At 43.3% G+C, this 24,312-nt stretch overlaps 1 protein-coding gene across 2 annotated transcripts; it reads right to left on the bottom strand.

Moving 5' to 3' along the window:
* Positions 1-473: 473 nt before the first annotated feature.
* On the bottom strand, positions 474-21,458 carry LOC132248524 (endogenous retrovirus group PABLB member 1 Env polyprotein-like). Of its 2 annotated transcripts, none has more exons than XM_059721612.1 (2): positions 21,166-21,458; positions 474-3,085 (listed from the first exon to the last, which is right to left on the bottom strand). In XM_059721612.1, exon 2 carries the CDS (start codon positions 2,475-2,477, stop codon positions 993-995), a length of 1,485 nt encoding a protein of 494 aa, XP_059577595.1. In that variant the 5' UTR covers positions 2,478-3,085; positions 21,166-21,458; the 3' UTR covers positions 474-992. The 2 variants fall into 2 exon arrangements, with proteins under 2 accessions (XP_059577595.1, XP_059577596.1); XM_059721613.1 differs by lacking the exon at positions 21,166-21,458 and adding an exon at positions 9,136-9,732.
* Between the last annotated feature and the right edge of the window lie 2,854 nt (positions 21,459-24,312).

A 24,312-nucleotide genomic window follows, 5' to 3' on the forward strand; every position in this document is an offset into this window, starting at 1 on the left:
GAATGGGATAGTAATCAAATTACGAGGTCTTAGTCCCACTCCCAATCATATAAAATGCAGATCAGGTGATATAAAACCCTGACCAGGTCCAAGTAGGAAGGAGTTAAATGAAGAAGTGAAAGTGACCAAGAAAGAAGTTGAAATCAGCAAAGGCCAAAGAAAATATAACAAACAACAAAATATACATATCAAGCCCAAGTGCTGTAGAATCTGCACAGAGTCTCCTGACTGATAATTTGTGACAAAATATATGCTAAAATAAACTAAATAAACTTATACTAAGAGGTGATACTGTTGTTCCTTAAAACATTCTCTTTCTCTCTCCCTCATACATATATAAAATATTATGGTAGCATTGGTGTCTGAGAGATGGAGAGAAAATTTTGATTTGAGACAAATGATAGGAACCAAACATGAGAACAGTCAGTCATTATATATATATATATATTATCGTGGAAACACACACAGAGTACTTTTGGGTCAGGTTAGCAGAAGCTTTTATTCAAAAGAAACTACAGCTGTAGGGGGAGTTCCAAAGTGACATGGATTTCCCAAGCACTTGGAAGGGGTCCCCCCCCAAGAGCAAAATCAGGAGGCTTATATACTTTTTAACAGTCGCTTACAACTCACGTGATCATATAGTGAAATTAGCATGAAAAGCGGCTATAATATTACTTCATTATTTCTTTGCTGTTATCAGGATGGGAATTATGGGGGAGATAGGGTTAGTTCACAAACCTCCTTCTTGCACCTGGAAATCTACTTTGTACATACTTTTTTTTTTTTCTACCTTCAAGGCCGCGGTGAGCGAAGCATTTGCAGAAGAGTTACAAAGAACAAACACTTGCCCTTATCTGTTCTACTGTACCGAGCCAGCAATTCTACACAAAGCGGTTATGTCATCTTATAACTAAAATAATCAAAGTTTAAGGCATATATTTTTTCTGATTCCACAGCCCCCCCCTTTGAGACTATTTAGTCTCACTTTAGCCTTAAATTTTTATTCTCATGAGCCCCTCTATTTCATCATGCAGCCTTTTATGTTTTCTTTTAATCTGCTCACACTTTTGTAACACCATTATTTTAGACTCTGCTGTGGGTTTTCTTGCCTTGCTAAAGCTTCTCCTGCTGGCTTTCACGCAGCAGAGGATCAGTTGCATTAAGACATAGAACATTATCAGAACTATCAAGACAAACAATATTCCATACAGGATTTTTTTGCCAAGGGCCCCGAAATCTGGGAGCCAGGAGGTTAGCCAAGACCACATTTTTTTTAGACCCCAGTCAGTATTTTTTGAGGCCACTTGATGTAGGACCCTTAATTGATTTCGGATTTTGCGAATGTCAGTTTCGATTCGCATGTCCTGATTGACATAGACACAACAGGTGGAGTTTATTAAGGCACATATTTCTCCCTGGGATACCAATAGGTAATCTAGGGCTATGTGGTGTTGTATAGTTATTTGTGAGATCTGGGAGATCTCTTTTTGCAGAGCCTGAATTGCATCCGCAGTGGCATTTCTCATAGCTTCCATTGTGGCTGAAATGTTAATTATGGCTAGTTCCAATTTTCTTACTCCAAGCCACGGTATGAAGGTTCTCACAAATCGATGGAACCCTGTGTTTCTGGTAGCTAAGGGGTTAACCGCCCTTTTCATGTGATGGTTGAAATTTTTTACTTGTTTCAGATATATTGCACTATGCATTTCGAAACCAGGGATAACACGTCCAAGAGTGCATGCCCCCACCCAATTCCAGGGCAAGATTTTATGAGCCCTGTTTCCGCAGAGCCAGTAAAGGCCTGGGGCAGAAAGGGTATTCAAATCTCGGCAGTTGTTGTGCCCTATCCGGCACTTTTGATTGATATGCATCGTATAGGATGGTCTACGTTCAGCTGTTATTCTGCTGGACCGAGATATATTACAAGAAGTAAAATTGGAGTGAATGTAAAATTCTGATCTGTTTGCAATGAGAGCAACATGAGGTTCCTTAGAAAAGTTGTAGACCATGAATCCTGTACAATTGAGAGAGGGTACGTTACCCAACAGGATTTCACTGGTGCTACTAGGGCTATAATCTAGAGTAGTTAGGCAATGAGGGTAGTGTCTTACAGGTGTGGCTTTATTATAAGCTCCGGTGTTGTTGGATCTGTAACAGAAAGGCGCCTTTACTCTTGGGGAGATTATCCAGTTAGCAGGGGCGGCCCTCCATTCTTTAGGAGCGGACCGATGGGCAGCTAACGAGTAGTGTCTAACGAAGCCGCCGTTTATTGTTCCCCATTGCTGGAGGGATATTGGTATTCTGATCATTGGGATTCCTTGGTGTAGGTGTGCTGGGCTGTGAGAGCATATCCAGCAGTCACTTTTATTTCCAGCTTGAGCCACCGCATGGGAGATCTGCAAATACAAATTTTTTTCCCACCCCCCTTGGGTGATACTGAGATACCCAAGTGTGATATATAAGGATTTCAGTGCCATTTTTAGATACAGGAGGGACAAAGAATCTTAACAACAAACATAACCAGCACCAGTAAGAAAAAGAACACTACCAGCCAAACCCAGGATGGCAGCCAAAGTCTTTTTTCGTCCTCTGGGCTCAAGTTACCTAAAGGACTGATAATGTCGGCTCTTGGTCTTGATCGAGGTGGTGATCTTTCGAATGGTAGCATTCACTTTCTTCGAGGCCGAAGATGATATCTTCGTTCTTTAACTGATGAATTCGGCTGGGCTGAGGTGTTGGGTGCAGGGGAGAGGTTACTAGCACTTGTACCCTGATGCTCCTCACTTGCCTGAGTGAGGTCCTGAGGGTCTTTGTCCTTGGCCTCAGGGAAAGATCCCAACCTTGGTTGGAATACAGCTGCTTCGGGGTCTAATGGAGGTGATACCTTTTTGCAGTGCGAGGCGTGAGTCCACGTTTGGTGACCTTGGCAACGAACAGCAGAATTAGTGGTTAGAAGTACCTGGAAAGGTCCTTTCCATCTGGGTTGAAGTGCGTTTTTCCGTTGATAGACCTTTACGTAGATCCAATCCCCTGGTTCGAGGTTGTGACAGGGAACATCCGGTGGTTGAGGTAAGGCTTCTTGGACCTGTGAATGAACAGACCTGGCATACTTCATTAATGCCTTGCAATAATTTAGTACAGTTTCATCAGTTAATTGTAGGTCTGTTTGGTGAGGGGCAACAGGTGGTGTAGCTGGCATCCTCATGGGTCGTGCCATGAGTATTTCATAAGGGGTTAGGCCATGTTTTCTGTTAACAGTGTTTCTAATGTGCATAAGAGCAATGGGCAGTGCATCAGGCCATTTGAGGCCTGTTTCAGCACAAATCTTCGAAATGCGCGTTTTTAAATCAGAGTTTTTATGTTTTACAGCACCACTTGACTGTGGATGATAACTATAGTGTAGGTGTTGCTGTATGTTGAGTGCTTGGCAGATGTTTTTTACTATCTGTCCTGTGAAATGGGTGCCACGGTCACTATCTATTGTGAGAGGCAATCCAAATCTAGGGATGAATTCTTTGAGCAATTTTTTTGCTACAGTGATGGAATCAGCACGTACGCATGGGTAGGCTTTCACCCATCCAGAGAACACATCAATAATAACAAGAATGTATTCATAAGAACAGCACTTAGGTAGCTGCACAAAATCAATTTGCAGATTTACAAACGGTCCCCATGGAGGGGGATGGGCTGCGGGTGTCGTTTTTATCCGTTGCCCAATGTTGTGAGCTAAGCAGATGGGACAGGAGCTACAGTACTGTTGTGCCATGGAAGGAAAATTTGGGGCAAACCAATTTCTTTGTACTGTAGCAATCATTCCTCCTTTGCTCGTATGGGCCACAGAGTGGGTTAAACGAGCAAGATGTGGCAAAAGCTCTCTAGGCGCCACCAGGCGGCCGTCCGGGGAGCGCCAGAGAGAGTCGGGGTGCAGTGAACATCCTGCACGCAGCCAGTCATTTATTTTCTTTTTTGGGGCCTGATTTTGAAGAAGGGCCAGACTTGAAAGGCTAGCCAAAGGAGACTGGTCTGCTGAAAAACAAACAAAAACAGAGTTAGGAGCCTGTGGGCCAGAAAGGGCCGCATTTCTGGCAGAACGGTCTGCCAGATCATTTCCTCGTGTGACATCATCAAACGGTTTCTCATGAGCTTTACATTTAACAATAGCAATAGCAAGAGGCAATTGAACAGCTTCTAAGAGCGCTTTTACATAACAACCATGACTGATTTGGGTCCCTGATGAAGTGAGGAACCCTCTTTGTTTCCAGATTTGTCCAAAATCATGAACAACACCAAAAGCATACTTAGAGTCAGTATAAATGGTTGTGGTTTGATTTTTTGTAAGAATGCAAGCACGTGTTAAAGCAATGAGTTCAGCAACTTGAGCAGAACGAGCTTGGGGTAAAGAATAGGCTTCCAAAACAGCATACTGAGTGCATACTGCATATCCCGCAACTAATTTGTCTGCATCATTTCTAAGACAGGAACCATCAACAAACAAAACAAGGTCAGAGTTCGGGATAGGAATGTCCTTGAGGTCAGTTCGAGGGGTTAACAATTGAGTTGTGATAGACAGGCAATCATGAGGCTCACCATCAGAGGCAATAGGCAGAAGTGACGCAGGATTCAGAATTGAACAGCGATTTAAGGTTACATTTGCAGCTGACAGTAGAAGTTTCTCATATTTAGTAAGACGGGAATTGGAAATGTGCTGAGTTTTGCCCTTGAGCAGAAGGGCCATCACAGCATGTGGAACTGCAACGGTTAAAGAGTGTCCCAAAACTAGAGAATCTGCCTTTTTAACCAACAAGGCAGCAGCTGCAACTGAACGGAGGCAAGGAGGAAGTCCCGCAGCTACGGGATCAAGGGCAGAGCTGTAATATGCAATTGGGCGATGTTTTTCACCATGCCGCTGAGTGAGTACTCCTAAAGCGATTCCTTCCCGTTCATGACAAAACAAGGTAAAGGGTTTCTTATAATTAGGAAGTCCAAGAGCAGGAGCAAGAGTGAGGGCTTGTTTAAGGACCACAAATGCTTGTTCGGCTTCAGGAGTCCAAGGGAGGGGTTCCGGGGTGGTATCATGAGTGAATGCTTGCAAGGGTTTTGCGAAAGCAGCATAACCCAGGATCCACTGTCTACAATAACCCGTTGCACCTAAGAATCCCCTCATCTGTTTTTTAGTCATAGGTTTGGGAATGTTGAGGATAGCTTCAACTCTACTAGGGGAAAGGTGTCGTTCTCCTGCTGAGATATCATGCCCTAAATAATGTACCTTAGACTTGCAGAGCTGCAATTTAGATTTTGAGGCCTTGTAGCCTTTCTGAGCTAAAGCTGTGAGGAGTGTCAAAGTATCTTGCTCACAGGCCTCTAAAGTGGGTGAGGCTAACAATAGATCATCAACGTACTGAACAAGGGTGGACCCCCCTTTGAACGTGATAGGATCCAAATCTTTTTTTAGGATCTGGGAAAACAGGGTTGGGGACTCTGTATATCCCTGAGGGAGTCTTGTCCAGGTATATTGAAATCCCTGATAAGTAAATGCAAACAGATACTGGCTATCCTTATGAACGGGGATAGAGAAAAAAGCAGAACAAAGATTCATTACTGTGAAATATGTAGCATCTGAAGGGATACAGGAAAGAATAGTGGCAGGGTTAGGGACCACGGGGAAAGCGGGTAACACAGCGGCATTTATAGCTCGAAGATCTTGCACAAAGCGATACGTATCTTTATCAGGTTTTTTGACAGGTAGGATAGGTGTGTTGCAAGGGGAGCGTATTGGGACAATAATCCCTTGCTCAAGGAGTGAGGAAACGACAGGCTTGATCCCTTCCTCAGCTTCCTTTGAGATGGGGTACTGTGGGACACGAGGAAGTGGCTTGGCAGGGTTCAGGATAATACGCACTGGTTCAGCACTCAGCATGTGCCCCACTTCATTCGCATGGGTGGACCACAGCTGTGGAGGTACTCGTGCCAACAGTTCCTCTTGTAAGAAGGAAGTGTCAGAATCAGAGTACTCCTGGGTTAGCAAAGCCAGAAGCTCGGTTTCCCTATGTTCCGGTACCTCAAGGTAAACACCATCTGGGCTACAATAAATCACGCATCCCAGTTTACACAGCAAGTCCTTACCAAGAAGGTTGACAGGTGCACAGGGGCTAAGAAGAAAGGCATGATTTTCAGACAAAGGGCCAATAGAGATGGAGACAGGTTCAGAGATGGGATGTGGGATAGGTTGTCCGCCTATACCGACAGCATTTACAGTTTTAGGAGAATAAGGTAGAAAAGGAAACTCAGCAGCCTTTAGTGTGGAGCGGGACGCTCCGGTGTCGACAAGACAGGAGACAGGTTTACCAGAAATAAGGCATTTAACAAACGGACCAGATTGGTCAGTAGCAAGCAAAGGAGCAATGATGTCACTGTCCCTCAGGCTGTCCTATTCAACACTGGGAAAATTGACAGGAAGTGGAGGTGGGGGCTGGGGTCTGGGTCCTTGGCCGGGGCGGTTGGGGCATTCTGATTTCCAATGTCCTTCTTGCTTGCAATAATGACATTGGTTCCCATAGCCTGGGTTTTGTGGGCTCAAGGATCTATCTCTTCCCCTGAATCTACCCGGGCCTCCCCTTCCCCGTCCTCGTCTCCTTCCTCTACCTGGACCCTGCAACTGAGAAATCTGTAAGGCCATTAACTTAAACTCGGCACTGTCTTTAGACCGTTCCAATTTGTTATGAAAATGGTTAGCCGCAGCAAGGACTTCGGTCAAATCTTTAGTTTTCCAGCCAATAATTACTGTTTGAATTTTCTCAGCAATTTTAGGGTTAAGTCCCTGGACGAATGCTGCCACTATTGCTTGTTTAGCATTTCCGACTGGGTTATCCATTCCTGAGTATCGTTCAAATGCCTGTTTGAGGCGTTCAAATAGTCACTGGGGTGTTCATTTTTGTTTTGTTTACAGGTATTTATTTTGGTCCAGTCTGCCTTTTTTGGGCAAATTGTGAGAACTGCCTGAACCAAAGCATTTCTCTTGTCAATAAAGTCTTGGCCAATCCCTGGGTTTTGATCTGGCCAAGTACAGGCAGCGTACAGACGTAGCATAGTCTCCTTGGGCAAAATGGATCGCATGAGCTGATTAATGTCAGCCCATGTTGGATTATAACAATTTATAACAGTCTGCAATTCTTCCTGAAATTTTTCTGGGTCTTCCCTGATTTTTGGGAACTTTTGAGTTAAATTGTAGAGATCACCTGGAGTCCAGGGTGCATGCACAGTTATTATATTTTGTCCATCGGTGCCAATGCCTGGCATTTGTCTTAGGGGGTAAACTTGTGCAGTTCGGGATCTCAGATTGATGGGAGATCTTTCCATGCCTATTCCCATTCTTCTAAATACACCTGTGGTGGGTTGTGACCCAGGAGTAAATTGCCACACTGGTGATGATTGAGTGGCAGATATGGTGGATGAGTCTGGACTATTAAGCTCCGTGGATGGATTTACTGAAGGAGCTTTAGCTAATGGGTCACTAGCCTGGGCTGCAGCCTGATGTTGAACCGGTTGTTGCTGATGTGGGAGTCCCAGGAGAGCGGGGTTCGAACAAAGGTCAAGGATATCCTCTGCTGGCTCCGGTGGTGGGGGCGCCCCGGGCAATGCTGGATACATTGGAGCGGTGGCCAGCGTGTAATTTGGGGGAGCAGCCAATTTCTCCCGAACAGCTTTTAACTGCTGTTTTAATTTTTCTTGAGAGTCTTTTAGGCTCCTAGTTTGAGATTCTGTCCGCCTTTTGGACATTTCATCATACCAATAAAAGAACGCGTCCCACTGGTTTTGTGGTGTTTTGGATCCACGGGACTCTAACGCCCCTCTCAAGTGCACTATTTTATCCTGATCAAATGTTCCTTCCTGTGGAAAATGTTTCACAGGATCATCCCTAGTATACCAGTTCCACTTATCCAGGTACTTGCAAGTCTCGGGAGAATAGTGTGTGTACATAAAGTACGCCGGAGTCCCCTTAGGGGGGACAGGAACCTGTTTAGACTGACTTGTTCCCATTTTCAGTCACACAGGGAGACGTAGGAGAGGCTTATTTAGGATGTCCGGGCCGCTCAGTGCCTTGCCTCGCAGTTTTTCACTGCCCAGACAAAAGGCTTCTGACCCGACACCGGCTCATAAAATGGAAATGGGGAGGGAAACACTAGAGGGATCCTTTCACTCCTGCTTTCGGCAGAAGCTACTGGGATGAGGGGTTTGGAAAAGACAAAATCACTCAGACGCCCTGTCCACTGGGTCACGAGGTTCCAGTTGGGTCCCCTTGCTTTCAAAACTGCCCTGTCAGGCAGAATTGGGGCGGCTGAACCCAACCGTAGTCTCAGTCCTGGTCAGTGGCTCATATTTTTAAATACACACACACATTCATTCAATAAGCCCTGTCCACTGGGTCACGAGGTTCCAGTTGGGCCCCCTTGCTTTCAAAACTGCCCTGTCAGGCAGAATTGGGGCGGCTGAGCCCAACCGTAGTCTCAGTCCTGGTCAGTGGCTCATATTTCTAAATACACACACACATTCATTCAATAAGCCCTGTCCACTGGGTCACGAGGTTCCAGTTGGGCCCCCTTGCTTTCAAAACTGCCCTGTCAGGCAGAATTGGGGCGGCTGAACCCAACCGTAGTCTCAGTCCTGGTCAGTGGCTCATATTTCTAAATACACACACACATTCATTCAATAAGCCCTGTCCACTGGGTCACGAGGTTCCAGTTGGGCCCCCTTGCTTTCAAAACTGCCCTGTCAGGCAGAATTGGGGCGGCTGAGCCCAACCGTAGTCTCAGTCCTGGTCAGTGGCTCATATTTCTAAATACACACACACATGCACATTTATTCAGTCAGCCAGACCTCCTACCCCACACCGCCTTAGTTAATTAACTACAAGCCCGATGTGCTGTTGGATGAAGGTGCCTCAAACAGTTTCTCCCTAAAACGTACGTTACCAGACACAAAATGGGATCCTTTACCAGACAGAAAATTTTAGCCGGCAGTAAGGTTCAGACTGACCTGTTTTAACAAGGTTCAGATCCAGTTACCACGGCCAAGTTGGGAGCCTACAGGCAGTCCTCCTCCGAAACCCCAATAGAGATTTTGAATTAGGTCTCTTACCTCTCAAGTTTGGCGCCTCAGGGTTCGGGGGGGGGGGTAGCCTGCGGTCCTCCTTCCTCAGCCTGTGTTCTGGATCCGAGTCACGGCACCAGGAATTGTCGTGGAAACACACACAGAGTACTTTTGGGTCAGGTCAGCAGAAGCTTTTATTCAAAAGAAACTACAGCTGTAGGGGGAGTTCCAAAGTGACATGGATTTCCCAAGCACTTGGAAGGGGTCCCCCCCCAAGAGCAAAATCAGGAGGCTTATATACTTTTTAACAGTCGCTTACAACTCACGTGATCATATAGTGATATTAGCATGAAAAGCGGCTATAATATTACTTCATTATTTCTTTGCTGTTATCAGGATGGGAATTATGGGGGAGATAGGGTTAGTTCACAAACCTCCTTCTTGCACCTGGAAATCTACTTTGTACATACTTTTTTTTTTTTTCTACCTTCAAGGCCGCGGTGAGTGAAGCATTTGCAGAAGAGTTACAAAGAACAAACACTTGCCCTTATCTGTTCTACTGTACCGAGCCAGCAATTCTACACAAAGCGGTTATGTCATCTTATAACTAAAATAATCAAAGTTTAAGGCATATATTTTTTCTGATTCCACAATATATATATATATATAATGTATTTATTTATTTATATATATAGACACACACATAGATAGACATATGTGGGGGGTGTATGTATGTGTGTGTCTATATATATATATATATATATAAAGAATGATAAAGAATGATAGTCTGTCCACCTCTTCCTCCACCTCTCAGACACCAATACACACACACACGTATAAAGTGTGTGTGTGTGTGTGTGTGTGTGTGTGTGTGTGTGTGTGTGTGTGTGTATAAATAAAGAATGGTTGTCTGTTCTCATGCTTGGTTCCTGTCATTTGTCTCAAATCAAAATTCTCTCTCCACCTCTCAGACACCAATGTCACCACCAATGCCACCACAATATTTTTACAGCAGTCATAAGACAAAACACAAAATAAATATGGAAGAGAATGTGTATCCTCTGATACTACTCCAAGTTTTTCAAGTGTTCTGTTCTGTCCAGCCAGCTATGATAATGTAAATTGTTACAATCTTTGATCCAAGGTGAGGACAATGAATTTATCCAAGGTGAAGCTATCTTGGGGCCATTTTCTCTCTCTCTGTAATATATATGTAATATATGTATATATGTAATTGGGAAATCAGGCTTTCCTCTATTTGCATGTTTTTGCATTTTGTGGTTCCTGAGGTTCCTCATTCTAAGATAATTTCTCCAAGGTAAAGAGACTGGAAAGTGGGCAAACGTCATGGGAAAGTTATTTAAAGAGAGGCTGTACTCAGTTAGATAAGTGACTATTTTAATAAATGTTTGACTTTTCTCCTTTACTTTCTGGAGAGCGATTCGGGCTTAAGAAATAAAATGACTAAATTAAGGAGCTTAATAATTTCTGTATTTAAGATGACTCAGTAGCTTGTGGGAGTACTTAAGGTTTATGCTAGCAATTCCCTTGCATCCTGGGATCAGGAAAGGAAGCTGATAAGATAAGTTGAGGAGCAAGAGAGGCATTTCTCATTCCAGCAGCTCTGCCTTCAGAGAACATTTGTATCTGGCATGAGGATGCATGTAAGTCTGTTTCAGATGCACAAACTAGCAAAGGGAGACAGACACTGTATGCTGACTTCAGTTAGCCCTGAACACACTCTGCAGCATGACATCTAATTTCTGTTGCTCTTGTGCACTTCTTCAGATTCCCAACAATGCTGAAGTGTTGCCAGAAAAAAAAGGAAAGCATCCCACAAAGTGATATCAGCGTCAAATCTAACAGCATATCCAGAAATCGGAAAAATTGTGCTGTGGTCAGAGATATCAAGGAGGATTTTTTTTTTCCAGCTGATCTGCAAGCAGAACCAAAAGAAAAGGAAACTGTTGAGATGTAATTAAGGGCAAACTCAGACTCTCTGTTGTCTAGAATGGTAATTATTACAGGCAGTCTAAAAGCTTGGGAACTAAAGAGTTGCTAAAGGCAAGTACTGTTCTCTTCTGAAATGCTATGGAATATCACTGCTTTGGATTCTCTCAAAGAGAATAAAACCTGGAGTCATGGTCAGAGGATAAAGGCATGTGTTTTCTTCAATGTGGACTGAAGAGTCCATTGAACAGATTTCATAAAGTCATTTTCTCCTGCTGCACAGGAAGCAACTGATTTATCTGGGACACTATTATTTCTATAGATCTAGGGAAGATATTACCTAACAATCAGCTGAGAGGACATGTAACTTATGCTCTTGGACTTGTATAGAAGAACAAGAGATTAAAGGCCTTTATGCTAGGTGTGTCTACATGTGCACCTGACTGTGCAGTTGTTACTGCACAGTTATTTAGTACTTGTTTTAGTGCTTGCGCAGTCCTGACGCTACACAGGTCGTTTCTGACCCTACTGCACAGTAGCAACAAACTCCTGTGAAGTACTGGTGGCATCACTGTACAGTCCTTGCCTGCTGACACTATGTTGCCATAGCTCATTGCTACAGCAGTGTAGCGCCTTGTGTAGGCTTGTCCAATGTCAACTAGCAAAGCCTAGAAACTGAACTCCTCAACGAGTTCTTTGCCTCAGTGTTCCTAAGTGAGGGGCACGACAAGGCTCTCACTGGGGTTGTAGAGAGGCAGCAGCAAGGCGCCAGACTTCCATACGTAAATCCTGAGGTGGTGCAGAGTCATTTGGATGAACTGGATGCCTTTAAATCGGCAGGCCCGGATGGGCTCCATCCGAGGGCGCTGAAGGTACTGGCCAACATCATTGCAGAGCCACTGGCGGGAATATTCGAACGCTCATGGCGCACGGGCCAAGTCCCGGAGGACTGGAAAAGGGCTAACGTGGTCCCCATTTTCAAAAAGGGGAGGAAGGAGGACCCGGGCAACTATAGGCCGGTCAGTCTCACCTCCATCCTTGGTAAAGTCTTTGAAAAAATTATCAAGGCTCACATTTGTGAGAGCCCCGCAGGGCAAATTATGCTGAGGGGAAACCAGCACGTGTTTGTGGCGGGCAGATCGTGCCTGACCAATCTAGTCTCTTTCTATGACCAGGTTACGAAACACCTGGACACAGGAGGAGGAGTGGATGTCGTATACTTAGACTTCAGGAAGACCTCCGATACGGTATCCCACCCCATACTGGTGAACAAGCTAAGAGGCTGTGATGTGGATGACTACACAGTCCGGTGGGTGGCGAATTGGCTAGAGGGTCGCACCCAAAGAGTCGTGGTGGATGGGTCGGTCTCAACCTGGAAGGGTGTGGGCAGTGGGGTCCCGCAGGGCTCGGTCCTTGGACCGATACTCTTTAATGTCTTCATCAGTGACTTGGACGAGGGAGTCAAATGTACTCTGTCCAAGTTTGCAGATGACACAAAGCTATGGGGAGAAGTGGACATCCCGGAGGGCAGGGAACAGCTGCAAGCAGACCTGGGTAGGTTGGACAAGTGGGCAGAAAACAACAGGATGCAGTTCAACAAGGAGAAATTCAAAGTGCTGCACCTAGGGAGGAAAAATGTTCAGCACACCTACAGCCTAGGGAATGACCTGCTGGGTGGCACAGAGGTGGAAAGGGATCTTGGAGTGCTAGTGGACTCCAAGATGAACATGAGCCGGCAGTGTGACGAAGCCATCAGAAAAGCCAATGGCACTTTATCGTGCATCAGCAGATGCATGACGAATAGGTCCAAGGAGGTGATACTTCCCCTCTATCGGGCGCTGGTCAGACCGCAGTTGGAGTACTGCATGCAATTCTGGGCACCACACTTCAAGAAGGATGCGGATAACCTGGAGAGGGTCCAGAGAAGGGCAACTCGTATGGTCAAGGGCCTGCAGACCAAGCCCTATGAGGAGAGACTAGAGAAACTGGATCTTTTCAGCCTCCGCAAGAGAAGGTTGAGAGGCGACCTTGTGACTGCCTATAAGTTCATCACGGGGGCACAGAAGGGAATTGGTGAGTATTTATTCACCAAGGCGCCCCCGGGGGTTACAAGAAATAATGGCCACAAGCTAGCAGAGAGCAGATTTAGATTGGACATTAGGAAGAACTTCTTCACAGTTTGAGTGGCCAAGGTCTGGAATGGGCTCCCAAGGGAGGTGGTGCTCTCCCCTACCCTGGGGGTCTTCAAGAGGAGGTTAGATGAGTATCAAGCTGGGGTCATCTAGACCCAGCACTCTTTCCTGCTTATGCAGGGGGTCGGACTAGATGATCTATTGAGGTCCCTTCCGACCCTAACATCTATGAATCTATGAACCACTTAGAGTAATTGTGTTTTCTCAGGCTGAAATCTTAACTGCCCTTCTTAAATTTTCTACAGGAATTTTCAGATGTATAAGGCAACTGCTGAGCCAGAGTACACTGTATCTTTGAAAGACATTTTCACCCATGAATCCACTATACAGCTCTGAGAGAAGAAGGTAAATACAGAATAGCAGTTGATATTCTGTAGCTCTCTGAACTTTAGCACATTAGCTGAAGGACTAGAGAGTAAGTGAAATTTGCACAAAATTGACAGAATACCATAATAGCTTCCTATGAATATTCCTTTCAATTTGTAATCAAATTTTCTTGTGTTCACATTCCTTCCATTTTCCCATTGGACAGTTATGTAGGCTAAATAATTTAATGTCAGCAATGTTTGCTGGACAGAAAAAATTAATTTCAGTAAAATAAAATCCCAAGGCATGAGTGGAAATTTTAAATATTTTCACACTTTTCAAAAATAAATGAAAGTTTCAAAAGATTAATGGAAAGTGAGTTTTTAAAACTGTGGCCCTAAATATTACCAATGATATGTTTCCCAGGGCCAAGGGCAACCAGTGAGAAAAAAGATGTCCCATTGAAGCAGTTCACAGTCAGCCTCTAGACCACTAACAGAGTCTACCGGTAAACATCAAGCTGCAAGTACATAAAAGTTTGCCATAATGAAAAGAAAAAATTAGGAAAAATAACATTATTGGTCTAGATTATAAATCCCAGGGCAAGGATGTCCTCAGTATTGGTCTGAGGCACTTTACTGATACTTTGATACAAAATGATAATGGGTAGAAACTGAAGGGAGAGAACAAGGCAACTCAACAAAGAGGTTAGATAAGATTTTGAACTTTCCCGAATATCCAAATTTTTTCTTAAGTGGTTGAGGGAAGACTTCTTATTAAAAAAAAAAAAAAAAGAAAACAAAAAATATAAACAAAACAAAAAGTGTTTATTAAAACAAAACAAACTATATTTTCTTGTGTATAATATATCCTCAAAGAAAATACACTGTTTTTCCCTCATACTTTCCCACCAAGCCACCAATGCCAACATTTGCCTGGCATACACAGTGTCTCCAGGTTTGCTTCTCTTCCTGTGATAAAAACAGCTTCCTGGCTTAAAGCATATTCCCTAACTGGGGAGTCAGGGGGCTGATTTTGAGGGTAAAACGTGCATTGTATGTGAGAAAATATGGGTCTTGTCTTGATAAAGTTTGAAGATAAGGTTTTGTCAGAAAGAGGATTAATTACTAGGGAAATAGGGGGAAATAGGATAAAGGGTGAAAGAAAAGAGAAGACGAATGGTGGGCCAGAGAATTCTGGGAACTGGAAAGAAGCCATCAAGGCTAGGTTCAGACATTGCACATAAACCAATTTAAGTGATCAGGAACTGGTTTAAGTCTGTAATGGAAGAGATGTTCAGTGCACATAAGCCATTTTAAAAATGGCTGAAACCATTTTGAGATAAGTCTAATACTATATTCAACTAAGTTTAACTAATTTGAGTCAAACCGGTTTATGCAATGTCCAGGTGTGGCTGGTGAACTTAGACTGGTGGGGTGGTGAAGCGTCCCATGGAAACAGGGCAGGGGAAGGAGGGTTTGCAGCTGGCCTATTGTGGGAAGAGGGGAGAGGGGTTTGCAGCCAGTCATGCACTCTGGTTTACACTCTGCAAACCCCCCCCCCTACTCCTGGCCTGGCTGCAAACACACACCCTTCCCCCACTCCCATGTTATGCTCCACCACCCCATCAGTCTGAGTTCACCAGCCATGTCTGGCAATGTCTGTCTCAGAACCCTTCCTTGTTTAAGTTAAATCAGAGTCTCCCAGAATCCCAGCATGCTCTCTGGGCTGGGCAGGGTGGGGCTCTCTGCTCCAGAGAGCTGGGCTAGACCCTCCCCTCTGCTCCCTGGATGCAGCTCTGGCAGAGAGTACACATACAGCAGGGTCTGCCTGGCTTCCTCCTGCTCCCCCCCTCCTCCTCACCACTCTCTGCTGAAGCAGGTATTCCTCCCTCCCCTCTGCCTTATACAGACACCTTTCAGCATTAGCTAGCATACCACATGCTGGCTACAGTCCATACTGTGGTAGATAGAACAAAGGCAGACAGGACAGTGTCTGCTTAGGGCTTTTTGGTAGCTGGTAATGTCCCTCTGTTCCTTCCATGGAAAAAGTTATTTAAGAAGAGCTTGAACTAGTGAGAGATCCTTTTGTTTTGTTGATGGGTTAATAAACACTGATTTAGGGGTGATAAACACTGTGCTACAAACTCCCTTCTGGGCTGCTGGGAGCATCCTGCTAGGGCCTGGCCACACCCCCCCCCTCCCATAGCTCAGCACAGTAGAATGGAAGGGAGGGCTATTCTAGCACCCCCCAGTTTCTAGCCTGAGCCGCTGCAGGCATGTGTCTGCATTTCTGGAATGAAAAGGGAATGTTTATCCACCTCCAAATTGGTTCAAGCTTTGCAGGTTTGACTAACCTGCAAAGACTGAATCGTTACAGGCCCAGGCTTTTTGAATGTCTGTCCATAGCCCAGGAAGAGAACAATAGAACAAATATCCCATTAACAAACTGTCCAAATCCATTCACTGTAGGCAGTTTTCCACTGAGGTTAGTAGGCTACAACCATCCCTCAAGTTGTTTAGTTCTTTTTTTCTCTCCACTTCTTAGCATTCTGGGCCCGTCTCTGGGAGGTACTGCACTTCCTTCGGCAGCCCACATGACTGGAGGCCCAAACGAGGAGCCAAGGGCACCTGTGTTGCTCCTCCCAGTGGCCAGTCATCGATCTGGGTGGCTCCCCCCCACAGCCAATCCCGCTAACCCACAAGTGGCAGTGGCATGCCGCTGGCACTTCCAGGCATGCCACTGACACTTCCAGGAGAGTGCTGGCTCTTCCGGGAGAGCCCCCACACTCCAACTGGTGCTCTCAGGAGGGTGCCAGCACTCTCGCCTGCCCCCCCCCACCCGGGAACACTGGCTGATGGGGGGTGTACCAACTCTCTTAGCAGGTGCACATGCACCCCTGTGCACCCCCCACACTTCACCACTCTGAGGAGCTACTATAATTTAGTTCTAGGTGTGTAGAGGAGGGAATAGGCCCCAACAGGCTTGCTTTCCCCATGTGTTGCTAGCCTAGCTTCTGCTGCCTGTATCAGCAAATAACTCTGAACAACAAATACATTCAGGAAAATCAGAGTCTGTTCATGGACAAGTTGCAAACACAAGAAGAGGCAAATTTCAATGAATAAATTACTTGTTATGAATTATTTGCACTACCTGCTCTGTTTGTAGCTCAGCAACCTTGCATGGCTGGATGAGCCAAGGCACACCCCCTTATACACAAGCCAAATCACTTCTGACCTTATTCTTATGACCCTGTAGTACTGACTTGTAGAAAGAACATACATATACAAATATCTTGGTGTTACTTCAAGTTCAGTTCAGTAAGTAGTTCACAACTGCTGACCATCTGGCTGTTAGATCAAACAAAGATCTGTTAATGTTGCAGCTAGAATGTTGCCAAGCTGCAGCAGAGACTATACTAGAGAAGCGGGTATATATACTTTTTTTAAATGCTACAGTCTAAATTATAATAGTTGTTTGATGAATTTATTTACTCATGTAATAACACATTATTATTATTAGTGTTACCATAGCTTCCAGAGACATCAAGCTCCATTTTCCTAGCTGTTACAAATAAGAGAAAATGATCTACTTTCTGCCAGATCTGATGAAGAATGCATTGCATTTGAAAGCTTGTCTAAATCTATCCCAATGATGCAATTGGTTCAGTAAAAGATATATCACCACCAATTCCTTGCGTCTTTCTCCTTTCTCCCAAGAACCTCAGATCTAAGACCAGCAATAGTTAAGGGTTAGGGAAAAGGATACAATCAAAATATATATAATTGTTGTGTAAAAAATAGGTATAAATATCTGGACATACACTTATGTCTGTGCTTATGCACAAGATCGTCCCTCAACTTATCTCTTCTTGTAAATATCACAGGAAAAATTATCTTAAGCATGATTTTTGAGGCAATAATAGCATTTCATGCTTAGGGCAACATGGACGAAGATAACAAAAAAAAAAGGCTATGAGTAAAATAGACAAGAACTAAGAGTTGAGACTGCCCATAGTAGTTTTACAAGCTTTTTAGCTATTTTGGAAACAATAAAAAATAATAATTGAACATGCATTCATGGTTATTACATATTTATTTAGTATGAGTACCATTACTCTGAGTCATCATGCAGAGGTTGGTTCTCATCTGAAGTAGCTCCTGAAAGAGAAGACACCCAAAAATCGAAATCTGTGGCATTCTCTTCCAACGTTGGAATTCCTAGATCAAAACCAAGCCCTCTCTTGCACCACAGAAATGTTAGAATTTAGTTGCAAAGCAATTTCTCATCCCTTATACTGGACTGTTAAATATTAATTCAGAACTGCTTATATTTTCTATATAATCCTCAGAAGATAAGTCTATGAAGTATTTATCTAAACTGAACCCAGTCCTTAAACCTTTTTACATTTGCCCATCACTGGCTAGATTGCTATTTTGAAAAATGACCTCAAGGCTATTTAAGTAATTGTTTGTTCTTTCAGTTTTTCAACCCAAGTTGTTGTCCACAGATCAATCTGGAGCTTCCTACAGATTAGCACATATGTATTTGAAAGCCCTTTTTCTTTGGAAGAGTAAGGGGGAGGGGAGAATCCCATGAGGAATAATCCTGGGATCAATTCATAAACATGCTCTTCTCAGCAAGGAGACTTTAGATTTTATGTCTGCCAAGGTGATTAATAACATATGACAACAGGCATATATGTAAGGGGCCACCATCAAACTATTTAGGTCCAGAAAATGACCCATTTAAAATTTTCAAAATGTGGTGTAAAATGCTTCATACGTTCTCCAAATTATTGGAAAATAATCTAAAGCAAATTGCTTATAGGGCCCATGTCTAGAAAACCTGATAGTGATGTAACAAATAGGATTCTTAAGGCCCTTAAGAGGAAGTACTTAAAGTCTACGGAGTTCAGCAGGTAACAAGGTGCATCCAGAAGTCCTGCTGGTGACTTTTCATTAGTGAAACAACTCAGACTAGAGCACGATGCAGGACTTCTCCCCAGCCCACATAAGAATTCTTGGAGGGGGGCCTGTCTTTCTTCCCCAGCACTTCTAAACCTCCTTAGACTGAATCACTAACATAATATGATTCAAAGGTTACACCTAATGAAAAGGAACTGTTTCTGTCTCTCAGTGATAATCTTACGTAGCTTTCTTGAAATCTAATGAGGTGAAGTCAATACAAGTTGAAGGCATTCACAACCTCTCCCAGAAACAACCTGAAGAAAACAGGTCCCCCAACTCCCTTTTGACTTCCAAAATAGCCAGAGCTCAGTGCTTTGCTGCTATTTTTAAGGTATGATCCTAATTGTTGCTGGCCATTTGCAATTTCCACATAAGCAGCTAGTGAGAACTAAAAGTTTTTAGTGCCTCACAGGATTGGACTCTTAGTACCTCATAGGATCAGCATGTTTGAATGTGCTCCATTCACATGGGGGGGGTGCTTTAATTTGAGCAGCTCTCAGCAGCTGTTTTAATTAAAGTACCCAGTGTCTTGTGTATTCAGTGTCCTACACTAGAAAATGGTAGCAGGGGCTCTTTAACTAAAGCTCATTCAATAAGTTTTAATTAAAACACCCCCACTGCTTTTTTGAATTGTGGGGATGCTGAATACACATGATGCCAAGGCTGCTATAACATTCTAATTAGCATGCTCCAGCAGACTCAATCCCGTCTGCTCCAAGGCATTCTAATTAGCACGTATCAGAGCAGGCACCGGGTAAGTGTGTAGGTGCCCTAAGACCCAGCAAGGCACTTATACATACGTGCAACTCTTAAACAAGTGGGTAGGGCAGTGGCCCCTCTGATTCAATGGCATAATTTATGTGCTTAAGTTATGTATGTCCTTTTTTCAGGCCTGGGGCCTTAGTTAGGATGCCCTTAAAGTATGAAACATCAAATGAAATGTGAGAGAAATTGAATCAGAAAAAAAAATATTGAAAATATTATTTAGAGGCCAGAACTCACTCCTTCTTTTATCTTTTGTTTATTGAAAAATACATTTTAAAGGGAACCAACTTTAACAACAAAATCTAAGTTAAAACCAATAACCACAGTGGAAGATAAAGTACAAGCCACTCTAACTGTTTAAATAGAAACTTAAGATTCTAACGTTAGCCTCTCCTTTTTAAAAAATCTTGACTGAAGTGTTCAAAACCACATCAAAGCCATTTAGAAGAAAGCATAAGAATGTCAGGCAGCTGACATGAATATAAAACCTCCGGGCAGAGAACACAATGGTAGATACTGAGTTTAAGCAACATCTCCCTCTATGTATACTGATATAAAATAGAGCATGGCAAAATGTAGCCTGATACAATCTCCCCAAAAGCAAACCAATACAGTGATACCTAGTACAGAGAGAGCTGATCTTTTTGGCAGGTATGCCACAAAGTAAGCCCTGCGCCCTCCCCAAAAGCCACTCCCATCTCCTTCCTCTGCCTGATTTGCAGCTCTGCTTTCTGCTACCTGCCCTGTCCTCTTTGCCCAAATTGCTTCTCTGCCTTCTATGCCACACCCTATCTGCCACTGCACTGCATACCCCCTTTCTGGTCTGCCCTGTGCCAAACAAAGAGGCTTCCTATGCCACTTTGGCACATGTGCTGCAGGTTGGCCACCCCAGACCTAGTGCATTACAAGTAATGTAGGCAGAGCCAGCAGGTTATGGGTCAAATCTTGGGAACTGAAGCAAAAAGATTTAGCTCCACATGAAAAGGCAATGCTAGACCTATGTCTACCACCCCAAAACCAGAAGTGACTATATGGTTGGGCTGATGCTATAGGGCTCAGATGTGAGGAGAATAGCAATAAGGTGTACTGATCCTAGTCCTATGAGCACATAGTGTTTTAGACTATTAGATATGTGGCAGACACAGATCTGCCCTTCCCCCTCCCCTGCCTGCACTTACTTTCGTTTGTGGAGATAGATCTAATTAGAGGAGCTGAGGATCTGGCCCAAAGCTTTAAGCCAGTTTGGGGCTTGGCTATACATGTCTATACAGGTCCCCCATGATTTGGTCCTGAATTAGCAAAATGCAATGGGTTAACATTATCTGTATGTGGTAAATAATAAAATTTATACTTGAATGCCAAGTACTTGACATAGCATACTTTTTCATAGTATATCACCAATGTATTTTCTGACTGGTTATTACTTATATCAAAAATCTTCATTACAGAAGCAGTTAAAAAATAACTTTCTTCTTTGAAAATGTTGATTTGTTTTTCTCACAGAGAATGTGCTGTGAAATGTTGAGGTAAGCACTAGTTACAGGGCTACCACAACATGACAGCACGAGCAATTTACTGCTTACGCATATATTCCTAAACATTATTTTTATTCCTTTTCTCTTTGTGAATGGGCACCACTTCCTTACAGAAATTGGAATACCTCTTCCCCACCCTCCCCCTCAGCTCTAACTCTTTCTTCATCTGTCTAACAGCAGGAGCCTGGTTTGAGGGCATGCATGGTAAAGGTAGCCATAACAGATCTGTGGATTAGTAAATACAATTGCCCTAAAAACATACTGTTTAGACACATCAGCTCAAGCTGAAAATTCTACATTTTCTGCATGTTAAAATTGTGTTAAGTTGTTTAATTGTTTTGTGATTACCAGAGCACTTACCTTGTAAGGATATTAATTACCCTGGCATAAAAACACTTCAGGATTTTCTGGGGAAGAGACAGCCATTCTGATTTTTTTTTCATTTTATTTTTTGTATTTAGTTATTCGAGTTTCTTTTACTTATTCCAGTTAAAATATATCTTGCCTGGGAAAGAAAAAAAAAATAAGTCTAAATGCAAATTGACGTTACTGTTTAAATATCACAGGCCATTTTCTCTGAGCCCAGTTACAATAACTAGTAATTATAAAAATTGCTTGCCTTGGGCTTCTGGCTAAGCCAATGCTAAACTTGTCTTTTTATTAGATCTGTCAGACTGAGTTAATTATCTTTATGATAATAGATGTGCCTTACCTCAAACAAAACAAATACCCTTATAATTAGCTTTTTAGTTAGAATTTTAATTTATTTATAAAGACTGTTTGTTTTGATTCTTTTTTCATTTTACAAAAAAGTTCAATTTTTAGCAGATTACCAGTCAGCTGAGTACTTTTTTAAAGGGAGAACAGATTCATTAAGTTGAGTGAAAGGTGCTGTGGTTAACAGTGGATCTCTTCTAGCCAGTATGAAATCAATTCACACTTGTGTGCGAGTGTCAGAGAGAGAAAGAAAGAGACAGGGGAGAAAAGCAGACATTTTATTTTACTCCAGAAAATTCTCTTTGAGCTGTTTTTAAAAAAAGTGTATTAACAGACCCTAACAGAGAAGTGGGCTAGCAAGCACTAATCCTTTTGGGATGTTTTCCTCTGAATCCTTGCTTTGAAGTCAGAGACAAATTCTTCCAAAACTACTGAAGATCTATTAAGCAGAGCCATAGTTTCTCTCCACCTCTGTCGCCTCAAAATCTTTCGCAGTTTCTCACCTTTTGTAACTTCCTCCTGTTTCTCCTATAGATCCAGTCCTGCACACCTCCACAGTGAGAGCTCGCCAGATAGAGATCCATGCTTATTTCAGGTCACTAAACAAGCCCCTTTCTACCTTTACAGAGGAAAATATTTCTTATCCTTTGGGATCCTCAAACATCAACTAAGGAGAATAACAATATATGCCCCAAAGTTAAATTAAGAAGGAAGTATAACGTACTAGTTAAAACACATGAATGTAGAAACAAGAACACTGTATTTTCTTTCAGTTCCGCCATACAGTTTGATCCAATAAGACCCTGGTGACCATAGGTAGCTCAACTTATACTAATCACTTAACTTCTCTAAACCTCTGTTTCCCCGTTAGGGGAATGCCTGCCTATCTTCATAGGTTCAATTCATCAGTAGTTCTATCACCACTTGAGATCCAGGCATAGCCATTACTAATATTATATCAAAGCAACCTGCACAACAGGCAACAAATGTGGAGGAAATGTGAAGCAGAAATGAGGCGACAATTATAGTAAGAGGAGGCATTTTTAATATTTACAAGTTTTTCACTTTAAAAAGTTTCAATTTCAAAAGAAAAAGGCTTTTCAACAAAATGAAGGCAAAATCAGCAGTGGAAAAAAAATGCATATGCCACCTGCATTATGTCGTGGTGGATGGGTTGGTTTCGACCTGGAAGGGTGTGGGCAGCGGGGTCCCGCAGGGTTCGGTCCTTGGACCGATACTCTTTAATGTCTTCATCAGTGACTTGGACGAGGGAGTGAAATATACTCTGTCCAAGTTTGCAGATGACACAAAGCTATGGGGAGAAGTGGACATGCCGGAGGGCAGGGAACAGCTGCAAGCAGATGTGGACAGGTTGGACAAGTGGGCAGAAAACAACAGAATGCAGTTCAACAAGGAGAAATGCAAAGTGCTGCACCTAGGAAGGAAAAATGTCCAGCACACCTACAGCCTAGGGAATGACCTGCTGGGTGGCACAGAAGTGGAAAGGGATCTTGGAGGCCTAGTGGACTCCAAGATGAACATGAGTCTGCAGTGTGACGAAGCCATCAAAAAAGCCAATGGCACTTTATCGTGCATCAGCAGATGCATGACGAATAGGTCCAAGGAGGTGATACTGCCCCTCTATCGGGCGCTGGTCAGACCGCAGTTGGAGTACTGCGTGCAATTCTGGGCACCGCAATTCAAGAGGGATGCGGATAACCTGGAGAGGGTCCAGAGAAGGGCCACTCGTATGGTTAAGGGCCTGCAGACCAAGCCCTACGAGGAGAGACTAGAGAAACTGGATCTTTTCAGCCTCCGCAAGAGAAGGTTGAGAGGCGACCTTGTGGCTGCCTATAAGATCATCACGGGGGCATAGAAGGGAATTGGTGAGTATATATTCACCAAGGCGCCCCCGGGGGTTACAAGAAATAATGGCTATAAGCTAGCAGAGATCAGATTTAGATTGGACATTAGGAAGAACTTCTTCACAGTTCGAGTGGCCAGGGTCTAGAACGGGCTCCCAAGGGAGGTGGTGCTCTCCCCTACCCTGGGGGTCTTCAAGAGGAGGTTAGATGAGCATCTAGCTGGGGTCATCTAGACCCAGCACTCTTTCCTGCTTATGCAGGGGGTCGGACTCAATGATCTATTGAGGTCCCTTCTGACCCTAACATCTATGAATCTATGAATATGAATCTATGAATATGAATGCGTATGGGCAGGGGGAGGGAGAGAACCTGACTAATGCAATAAACATTTATCTTCCTGCTGTATATACAGAATATTAAGACTATTACTGAGTACCACAGAAGTACAAGAATTAATATACCACAATTGATATAGGTAATAAAAATAATAGGGGTGCTATAGATGTCGCACTTTCACATAAAATTAAAAACACCTTCATTTATTCTGCATGACTCACAGCTTTGGCTGTGATTTATTTATCTATAGATTATAATAAAGATGAATATGACAATCTGTGTTTTTCTGATAATTAAGTACAATGTATTTAACATCAGTTTTATTTGGACAACAACTAAGGACTGGATGATAGCTCTGAACTTAGGGTAGAGAAGAACAAAGAGATATGGGAATACCGCAAGTGTGAGAGCAGAATAGGTTAAATGTAGTGTCAAAGCAATAATTCTTAGGAAAAGAGGTTTAAAAGTTCTCTGAGCAGCAATATAGAACTTTCTCTTTGGACTATTAGATCTTGGCTCCAGATTCTATTCCACCTACTCAGTGTGTAAATGGACTTGGGCACCTAAGTGTAATTCTATTCCACTCTGC

Source organism: Alligator mississippiensis, chromosome 2, assembly GCF_030867095.1.
Source record: "Alligator mississippiensis isolate rAllMis1 chromosome 2, rAllMis1, whole genome shotgun sequence".
Taxonomy (NCBI): domain Eukaryota; kingdom Metazoa; phylum Chordata; order Crocodylia; family Alligatoridae; genus Alligator; species Alligator mississippiensis.

Coding starts and splice junctions, on each gene's coding strand:
- LOC132248524 (XM_059721612.1), bottom strand. CDS start 2,477: ATGGCACTGAAATCCTTATATATCACACTTGGGTATCTCAGTATCACC.